The 11658-nt window shown below is 32.7% G+C and overlaps 1 protein-coding gene across 1 annotated transcript; it reads left to right on the forward strand.

Moving 5' to 3' along the window:
• Positions 1–2380, forward strand: LOC143562500 (S-type anion channel SLAH4-like). Its single transcript, XM_077050282.1, has 2 exons — positions 1–965; positions 2069–2380. The coding sequence occupies exons 1-2, from the start codon at positions 6–8 to the stop codon at positions 2378–2380; spliced, it is 1272 nt and encodes a 423-aa protein (XP_076906397.1). The 5' UTR covers positions 1–5.
• The last annotated feature ends 9278 nt before the right edge of the window (positions 2381–11658 follow it).

Genomic DNA, 11658 nt, shown 5'->3' on the forward strand with positions numbered 1-11658 from the left:
TAACAATGTGTAAAACACACACACAAACCACCATCTCCATTCCCACCACCACCACAATGCATGAGATCAAACCCACCCTACAACCACCATCCACACCACCGGAGGTTCATCTAACCATCAACACAACCACCACCCTCCACACCACCCAAGATGATCACATTCTCATAACAATCAAATCCATTATTATTCCAATCATTACAAGACTCCATGCAGGCTACTTTCATATACCTCTTTCCTTATGCTTCCAAACCCTCCTTTGGAAAACCCTACGCGAGCCACCCGATCACGCGCATCATTATCGTAACATGCTACGAGTTTTACCCTCCCATGCATTCATTCTCATGTGGTGTTTATCTTTGTTCATATTAGTATCACTTTCAATACTATACATTTTAAAATGTGCATTATTATCCAACATGGTTAAACAAGAATACCTAAATAATATCCACGTAAATTACCTCTTTGCTCCATGGATTTCATGCCTCCTTTTACTCCAATCGTCCCCGTTTTTCGCTCCCAAAACCGACAATTATTATTATTATTATTATTATTATTATTTCATTCTATGGTGTGTGTTTACTCTTCCTATTATTATTCTTGATGTGAAAATATATGGACAATGGTTAACTAAAGGAAAGAGGCTATTATCCACGGTGGCTAATCCGGCGAGTCAGCTATCGATGATTGGTAACTTTGTGGCAGCACGGGTGGTGGTGGAGATGGGGTGGAAGGAGAGTGCAATGGTTATGTTTTCTATAGGGTTTGTGCATTATGTGGTGTTGTTTGTGACATTGTATCAAAGGTTAACCGGAAATAGTTGCATGCCGGCGTTGCTACGGCCGGTTATGTTCTTGTTTATTGCTGCTCCGAGCATGGCTAGCTTGGCTTGGGACTCAATTTCTGGGACTTTTGATTGTTGTTCAAAGATGATGTTTTATCTTTCTGTGTTTCTGTTCTTATCACTGGTATGTTTGAATAATAATTTTCTGCTCAACTATTTAAACCTTTTTGTACATCATTAAAAATTTCATACACATGACCAACATATATATATTTTTTAACTAAGTTTTACTATATTAAAGTCATTGTTTCACATGTGAAAAGTTCTAAAAAGTTTGCAAATAACTTTGTGTTGAGGTGATGTTACATAAAGGGTAACTATTTTGATAACATGCAGTACCATTTTATCAAATTTAAAAGATTGAGGTATGCAATTTTAAAAGGTGCTAGCAGTGTAAATTTTTACCCGTTTACCTTTTATCTAGAGGTAAACACTACTTGTTAATCTCAATTTATATTTCGATAAAAAAAAAATAAAAATTGACTTATATGATTAATAAATTATTCACATCAATATTTTAAAAACTCGATCGTAATATTATCTTGGGGACTTTAACCCAAAACGTTCCAACCATTTGTTGTTTTGATGGTTTTGTCTTAACTAATGAACCGTTTGCCAGTGAAATCATGAAATATCTAAAAGCATTCTCAACATACTCCATACCATATATCCATATATATCATATTATTACACTAAAAATCAATATATTTTTCTTTCTCATGTTTAATAAAATAATATTTTTTATATATTTATCATTATCTTTTCTCCTCCTACATTCGCAACCACTTTTATAAAATATTAAAAAATTATACATTATGAATAGTGAAACCCCAAATTTAACGTTTTCATATAACATTTTCTCTATCCTCTACTCACAGCCACTCATAACCATACCATATAATTTACAAATCCCCCTCATATATTTTTAGACTAACGGCTGAGAATGCTTGAGTAAAACAAAATAGTTTTAATATTCTTAATAGAAAAAAAAACATTATAATCCATATTAGCAGTTGGTCTACTTTGTCCGATGAAAGTGATCGGTGTACGGCCCTTTGCAATTTAATACTCATAAAAGGTCATAATAAAATAATATAAGCATTTCATTTAATTAATTTTTTTTATGTCTTACACACTATGATTTATAATAGGGACGCACTTTTTCGGAAAAAAAAAGATTTCCATATGAGCTAATCTCTTTTTGTTAATTTGATGTTGAATTTTGAGGTGTCAAGACCGAATTTATTCAAGAAATCAATGAAAAAATATAATGTGGTATGGTGGGCATATTCATATCCATTAACAATATTGGCATTGGCCTCAACCGAATATGCACAGGAAATGAAGACGGATTTTGCTCATTTGCTCATGATAATACTCTCTGGACTCTCAGTACTGGTTTCACTCATTCTAATGGTGTATACTGCTCTCAACACTAATATCTTGATGCCTCTTGATGGTGACAACGACATCGATCTTATGTTCATGTCCCTAAAATCAAATACTGTGAATAGCAAGAGCTCGGAAACTTTGACATGATTGATGAGATATGATATTTATTGTATTTATCTATGATTAATTTGATTACAAAAGAATCCAATATATTTGATGTAAACAAATCAGAAAATTAATCAATATAGACAAGTAAAAGAAATTACGGAAAGACAAGCTAGATGAGCTCATTGATTATTGTATTTGCGTATTTAAACAACACTACTAGATTGATTAGACATGTTTTTGCACGATTTTATGTTACGACTTTTCTTTTTTCTAAATTACTATGCAATTTTTCCGTGGCAACTATTGGATGTGCAAACCCGAGTAGCCGCCACAACAAACAAGAAACATGTAGACATCCTATTGTTCAAATTATGATTTTGTTTATTGGGTTTACTTTTCGGTTACTCTTAACACATGCAAATATTATACCGGTATCATAAAGAATAGAACCAATTAACCGCATTCCCATCACGTCTTTGTCAGAGAGCATAGGTTGAATACAACTAGTTTAAATTAATACATCATAATACCTCTTTGGTTGTCCACCTCGACGTCAATTAAAACAAAGAACCTTTTGTCTTTATATCTTGCGGTAACGGGATGGGAATATGTAATTACATATGAAATTTTCACAGATAAGCCCTGCTTGCGGTGCGCACATATGATGTATATTTGTGTGAACCCTCGGGTGGGCAAAAGTGAAATTGCACTAATTTTGACGTTATTTTACTAATCTCGTGAAAATAACGTTAAAAGTGACGGACGGTTAATCAGGCATCATGTAGTGGCGTTGATAGCCGAAAGACAAGGGTACATGCACCGATCAGCCGGTGTCCCGATGATTGAGTGCTATGTGCCTTATGTCCAAGGCTTGATGCAAAACTACTATCGAGCCGGGGGTCTCACCGGAAGCAGCCTCTCTATCCTTATGGGGTAGAGGTAAGGCTGTCTACATCTTACCCTCCTCAGACCCTACCATAGCTTTGCTATTGGTGGGATATACTGAGTACGATGATGATGATGATGATGATGATATGAAATTTTCACAGATGTGAGATACGTGTCTTATTAGGTGATACATGACCCTGACTACCCAAGATGTGCAGCTTATTTACCCGAATCATACCCATAAGCATTTTATATATTTTTTTCTTTTATCATACTATAATTATCTAGTGAATTAATTCACTAATTTCTTGAATAATAAGGTCATGCGAATTTAAATGGAAATCGGATTTTTAATAATTCAAACTATGGCTTATTAACCGTTAAAAATTCATACTAACAATTTGGCTGCTGACAGTTTCAACTTTTACTTTTGTTGCTAAGAACGATGAAAGTGAAAGTTCCACTTGATTTATAATTAGGCTACTAATAGTCCAAGTGTCATGATAATCATTAGTTTACACTCGATATACATTTGATTTCCACTTGATTTCGCTACTATATTTCCCCATTTAGTTCATAATCACCCTTGTTAGCGAAATTGAGCTAGAATTAAATATAAATTCATAATTATTATGTTACTAGGATTGTCCATGACAATGAAAATGAAAGTTCATATTTTTGGCAGTCTGAGTGATAATATGAATTATTATCGATCAATGAGTCATATTGTAAATTATTAAAATTAAATTTACCAAAACTAATTTCGTAAAGAAAAACTCTTTGAAAATTCCAATGAAAGATTTCAAAAAACTAACCGGTATATATACTGATACCTTTAATTAATGGGTAATTATGCTTTATTTATCCAACAAGTATTAAGAAAGATATGAGACATAGTTTTACAATGGAGCATAAAACTAGGATTACCATTAGTTTTTTCAAACACGTCTCATTCTCATCTCAAAAAATAAATTGTCCATGGGCAAAGGAGGTACCTTACCAAACAAAAATTTTAATGGGGATTCGTCACCATTGAGGAGACATGTTTGAAATTACCTAACTACAAAAGGATATTTTGATTTTTTTTCAATGCTTTGTTATCTATTAGAACTCATCAAGAGATATCTTAAGCACATCTATAAATTTATTTACTTTTTCGTTAATCCAAATAACATATATAAAAGAAAATTTGAATATAAAGCTTGTCACTAATACATGTAATTAGTGACTGTTTATGAATTTTGAATAAAGTTTCCTTAAGTGTTTTTTCGTGAATGTTGGTAAGTTCATATTTGCGATGATTCATCCGTTGATGATCCATAGCAAAATTTCAAAATAACGATTCATCGTCTAACTTTATCCTCACGAGTAAACTTGATTTTTTTTTCCAGAGACGACAGATATAAGATAGATCATGTCAATGGTACAAGTTCTTTTATTTGTAATAGAAGATATTGCTTTCATCCATCTCGTCTCTATTACAATTTACGGGTGTTTTCGCAACTCTTTTTTGTTTTTCGTATTGCAACCCTTTTTGTTTTTCGTATAGAAAAACACTTACTTCGTTTTCTCTACTTGAGAACCCGATTGACTGATTCCCCAAATAAGATGCTTTATTTTTGCAATGGGGTTTTTTTAGAATAGTTTTATTAAATATACCAATTTCTTATAACCACACATATTTAGGCACATTAATCCTCCCTTTTGTACTCTTGACTCGTATCCATTTAATGGATGCATGAATTTGATACACCAGAAAACAACACTTTTATAAATGATAGATTAATTGGTCGATTGTGACGGATCATACAAAATCTTGAAAGAAAGGAAAAAAGGAAAATATAACTTAAAGATGCATTATCACTATAGTATAATATTTCGGGGCTATTTGGCAACCTTGACCGAATAAAAGGTAATCTCTGAATCTCTTAGCATGCTATTAAAACTCATTTATTAGATGCTTCATAAATCATTAAGGCTATCCGCTATCGTGTGGGGGGGGGGGGGGGGGGGGGGGGGCTTCGAAGCCCCTCAACAGTGCCACGTCGTTACTTCGTAAAAAGGGGCATCGAAGCCTGTCCCGTTAGGGTTTAATGTCCCTTGGGCGCCCCCAATATATATATGTACATATATATGTGTGTGTGTGTGTGTGTGTGTGAGTGATGAAGAAAGAACCACTCCTTCCGTGCAGGTCGTCCCAACCCCGCCAGACCCCTCCGCACCCCGCGACGGTGTACGACATCCACCGCGCCCCCTTCAGCGCCCCATAGCGGGTGGTCTAAGGGCGCGTTCGTTTCACGGAATAGAGTGGAATTGGAATTGGAATTTGCATAGGATTTGGAATTTGTTGAAATCAATTCTATTCTTGATGTATTCGTTTAACATGAATTAGAATTGTGGTTTTTTTTTCTTTACGAGGATAACGGCGAAAACATTTTAGTTTTTTTTTAGATTTTTTGTTTTTTTATTTATATTTTGCGTTATGAATTTTTTAATTATTTTTTTGAATTTTTTAGGGGTTTTCTATTAAGATCAAAAACCCCTCAAAAAATATTAAAAAATAATAATAAAAAATTCATAACTCAAAATATAAATAAAAAACAAAAACAGTATAAAAACTAAAATGTTTTATTTGTTGTTCTCGTTAAAAAAAACTCGAGAAAAGATTCCAACTAATTCACTTGAAATCCTCCACATTTTGGAAGAATTTAGAATCCCTTTATTTAAAAGAATTTGAAGGAATTGAATTCCAATTCCAATTCCAATTCCTTGACACCCGAACACACCAAAATAGAATTAAGATTTCAATTCCAACGAAACGAACATTCCATGTAATGGGATTTTAATTCCAATTTCTTTGAATTCTCACAAATTATGTGAAACGAACGCGCCCTAAGGTGTTTTTTAAGTAAACCAAACGCACTCTACTTTTAAACGATTCATATGTAGTCTCTTAATGAATTATTAAGAGGCTGAAATAGAGAATAAGAGAAATATGAGGCTGATCTAAAAGCTTGGTATTTTTATATTTTATACTAGTTTGAGACCCGTCTACTATACGGGTATTTCTTGAAAATACAATATTTAATAAATAATCGATATACAAGAAACAATAACCTATTAAGCACTATTAATACACGGTCGTCGTACGTACAATAGTCTTTAAAACAACTTTAAAGTAAAAGATTATTATAAATATCAAATATTTGAAAAAAAAATACGAAGTAAATATTAAATTAACAAAATTTTGAAGCATAAGTTTTAAGAATGATAAACATTATTTTACTATTATAAATTTGTGAAAAATGGTAAGATTTAATATGAGAGTGACAGGTGACAAAACTTGTAGTTTTTATTAGAGAGCATAGATATAGATATTAAAAAAAAAAAAAAAAGAAGTATAGAATTCGAGGTGTTACCCGTTAAACCCGTACTGATAACTATTTGCTTTTAATCCGTTGCCTAACATTCCCCTCTTTCATTTTCGACCTCTAATTTCTAGGATTGTAAAGTGAAGCAACTTTGCATTGAAAGAAAAAACATTAAGATGTACGTTATACACCACACTTGTGGTAGTGATGCGTCTTTCACAAGTCTTGTATCTCCATTTTATTGATAATAATGATAGCAATAATGCTCTCTGGTACCAAACACCCTATTGTCTTACTAGATTATGATGGCTCATTGCGATTGATCCGTGTCTTCATATCTTATCAAGTATTAAACAAAAAGTTTTAAAGTCGGAGCTATTAGTTTAAAGTCTCTTTCATCTAAATACTCATTACTTGACATTACGTGACACCTCTAATATTAGAAACGTACTAATGTCAGCAAGTGCTGTTAGTGTAACATCCACCGGGTTCTCATGTTAAGTCGCTCCTAGGGTTCTTGAGATTAGATCCAAGTTGCAACACATAAATCCCGTTAGATAACCCAAGCCCGGAGCCCTTTGAAGACCCCTTGACTCTCAAGTCAGTATTCTGTAACAATATAAATGTATTGAATGTATATGGACATGTAAATAAGGGCAAGAAATTAAAGGTGGGGAGACTAAAGAAAATAGGATGGCATCAATGAGGGTGGACTGGGGCTTGTTAGATGACAGACTCTGATACCATAAAGGTGTTTATGGTAAAAATAAAGTTCGTAAACATTATTTATCATGTAAACCCCATTATATAGGGGGAGAAACATAAAGGATACGATTTGATACAAAAATCAGTTATAGCTAAATATGTTTTCCAATATATTCTAGTAAAACCTACTTTATCGGTGAAAGAATTGGGTGTTTGAAAACTAGAGTCAGTTTGGGTCTTCAAAGTTAACAAAATGACAAAAGTAATGCACACATTTGGATTTAAAAAAAAAAAGCATAAAATAGTTATTGCATAAAACGTGTCCCGATCCAAATAAAGTAGGTTGTCTGATTTAGATAAGTGGGTTAATTAGGGAACTAATTATGCCATTGTTAAATAGGTCGAGCTTAATTGATCAGGATGTTAAACCAGCTCAAACAACGGAAAAATATAGGAAATGTATAGTGGTGTAGGGTACGTATACAACATGCTAGTTACAAGGGTGAGGAGGTATCTACTATCTACTAGAGTTAAAGATATGCGATATACTATTTTTTTTATGTTTTATCGTCTGAATATATATGTATATTCACTTGAATATAAAAAAAGAAATTAAATATAACAAAATACTCTTTTTTGGTATATTGGTTTTTATTAATCCCAACTATTGTCTTTTGGTTACTACTGGTCCCAACTAATGAATTGGCTACTGACGGTCCTAACTTTTAAAGCATTTGTTCCTAATGGTCTGGGGCTAACAGAATCCTAACGCCATTAGTTTCAGGTCGTCGGGAAAACGTTTTTGGCCGAAAAATTCAAATTTGTTGCCGGAAAACACCACCTGAACACCGCAACCACCGCCAATTGACTCACCGAGTCACCGTCAACAAACTACCACCACTTGAGCACCATCAACCAATTCCGATGATGGTTCTTGGGTTTCCGGTGATCTCAATAATTGGGGCTTTTACTAGAAAAATGTTCATAAAGGTCCGATACGAAGCTACCAAGATGTTTGGGACGAAAATGTTGAGTTTTCGGGAAAAAATTGAGTTTTCCAACGATCTGAAACTAATGACGTTAGGATTCTGTCAGTCGCGGACTGTTATGAACAAATACCTTAAAAGTTAGGACCATTAGTAGCCAATTCATTAGTTAGGACCAGCGTTGACCAAAAGTCAATAATAGGGATTAGTAAAAACCAATATATATATTTTTTTTCCTTCTGTTTTTTCCAGTTTCATCTAAAGCCGGTATGTCTTTCGTAAATTTGCCTTTATCGTGAAGACGTGAACCTACCATCAATATGTATATGTTGCAGCAATTGTCAACAACATGGCCCACACAAATGCTAACTCGAGCTACGAGCCATCAAGAACACCCCAGCCATAAGTTTTAAATTATATTAATGAATTAGTTACACGAATGGTTAGCATAACCCTTACAAATGCTAACTCGAGCCATCAACCATCAAGAACATGCTTTAAATTATTTTGATGAATTAATTACATGAATGGTTTATGTAGGTTGCTCATTTTGTATGTTTAGTCCCCGACTATGAGCAATACAGGTTTGACCAACCGTTGAATACGGGGTAACACCATTAGTAGGGGTGAGCATAAAATCGAATTAACCAATCCGAAACGGAATTAACCCAAAAAAAAAAACGGACCGAATTAGCATTAACCAGCGTTTAATTTTTTGATTTCTTTGAATAACCAATTTTTCGGTTCAGTTTCGGTTAACCATTTTTAAATAACCAAAATAAACCAAGCCAATTAACCAATATTTTATCCGTAACAATCATCTTCTTCTAATGATATTATGTTTCACTACTTCAAAATAATATTTATCCAACTTTCTTTGACCGCTGTATAATTGATCTTGGATATTTCATTCCAATAGTAACATATATTAATTCGTTTATAATGACAGTGACTTTAAATTGCATTTATTCTCTTATATAGTCGGTTTGATAGTTAGCTTTTCACCTATTAAAACTTAAAACTGAGTTCATGGGTAATCATTTATGTATATTGTGGAAGTAATGTATATAACCTGATTGTTTATTATGTTAGTGGTTTTGATTTTAGTAAAATTCTTAATAAATACCAACAAAAATTTAGCCCGTCTTAAAAGTTTGGGTTTAGCGGTTAATTAACCGAGCAAAACTGAATTAATTGCTAATAACCGATTAACTGAATAGTTATTATTTTTTAATAACCAAAGTGTTCGGTTATAATTTCGGTTATTGCCATCAATCGAACTGAACCAAACCGTATTGTGCACACCCCAAACCCTTGGTCCCTGAAATGGATAAAGGTTAACTTATTTTGTTAATGGAATGTTTGATGAACAAAATACCCTAATTATTTAAACAAAGTAAAAGTATATATTATAATATTAACAGTCTTTGGGCCAACTCTAAGCCTAATTATTGTATAAACTTTGGGCTTATTAAAACTGTGTTTGGCAGTCCACACAGAATAGGCCCAAAATGTTTTTACTTGAATGCCAATATATTTATGGCTCAGTTTATGTTCCTCACATCTATATTTTTCTAAATGCCGAATATATAAAAACCAAAACGAAAACCTCTAATCAGTAGCAGGGATAAATCAATATTCTCAAAAGGTGCATTTAGACTTTGTGAATATAGTTGCATGTGTGATACATTCATTTATAATTGTGATAGTTTGTTCATTTACGTCTATTTGTGTTTGCTCGTATATGCTCATTAATGAACAATAATGCATGTTTATTAAGTTTGTTCAATTATTTATTCATATACTTTTTTGACCCATTGCAATTAGTCTAGTTTTTCTACTTTTTAGATCCAATAAATGATGTTCACGTTTACTTTTAATCATGTTATCTCGGTTATGTTTGTTCATATATGATCAATTAACGTTCATTTCTTAACAAATGAACACCGACAAGAAAACCCCGTTAATTTGTTACTCGTGTTTGTGTTTGGTTGTTTGTTCGGTTAATGTTAAAAGAGCGAACATAAATATGCTCCGTTTTCTTTCTGATCGTTTCCAAACCTATAAATCGGCGAGTTTTGCTTCAAGCGGTTAACCCAAAACAAACATAACATTTTTTTGTCTTTACTTGGAAGTACATACAGGATTCCATGTGACAAATAACCCTCCAGTTTCCTTATTTGTTCCTAAAACGAGAGGACCACAATTGGAACCTTGTACGACATTATCATAAGTTTTTCAGTTGTCTTTTTCTTTCTAACCAATGCAAAACAAATATGATAAATAGATTCCATCTATACAATGCTAAAACTCATTACACAAAGGTGAAAAACATTTTTTGAAAATTGTAATATGAAAATTAAATAAAGCAAAAGAATTATAAAAAAAGTTTGACGTGTATGCATTTGATCAGCCATGACAATTATTACAGAATGTTTCCCTGCCTCACGCTCGTTGTTCACTTCACGCTGCCACCCCCAACAACGGATCACATCCCATTTGTTTGGTGTTGGGCGACGTTTTCGTCCTAGATGGGGCCGTGACGTATTGTCGTATTCCCTAACCAATGCTTTCATTTTAATGTTGTGTTTAATGTATCAAGCATTAAAAATTTGTGACTAGCTAGGGTTTTTTAGGAAGACAATCAGATTGCATTAATTTGTTACCAGATTTGTTGTTTTGCTTGTTAATTAGCAAAGTGGGATGTGCATATAGCTACTTTTATAGAAATTGCTAGGCGTTAATCGAGCGGTGGGGTAAGCGATTAATCAGGATTAATCGGATTGGAATTTATATGTAAATTTTCAAATATACATATACACCAGATTTTCAAATTTTCAAATATACATATACAACAGATTTTCTATATAAAAATTTTAATTTCGACAGATTTTGACCAAATAACGCTTAATCGACGATTAGTCGATGGAGTAAGAACTATCGATTAATCAAGAATTAATTTGCGTTTATGAATATGATTTTACAACCATTTCAAAATTACATCATATCAATAAAGAAAAGTAGGTCAAAGAAGATTTATGAATATGATTTTACAACCATTTCTAAATTACATCATTACATAATCACGTGAAAGAAGATTTATGCAAAATATAGCTACAACTTTTAACTTTATATCACGTATCACTTTGGTACGAACATCATATGATATTAAAGTATTATAAACTACATATTAAAAAGAGTGAGTCCTTTTTACTATTTAATTATGTTACTATTTAATTGTTGTAATGTACATGCTACACACAAACTAATCCATGAAAAAGATGAAAACATATAATATAGCAAAAGAGATTCTTCAACTAATAGCAAGTCATATGTCAAGAAAGTATGATCGATTAAACTGAAATAA

Source organism: Bidens hawaiensis, unplaced genomic scaffold (assembly GCF_021521415.1).
Source record: "Bidens hawaiensis isolate Kalapana, Puna unplaced genomic scaffold, B.hawaiensis_p1.1 tig00021030_1, whole genome shotgun sequence".
NCBI classification, from domain to species: domain Eukaryota; kingdom Viridiplantae; phylum Streptophyta; class Magnoliopsida; order Asterales; family Asteraceae; genus Bidens; species Bidens hawaiensis.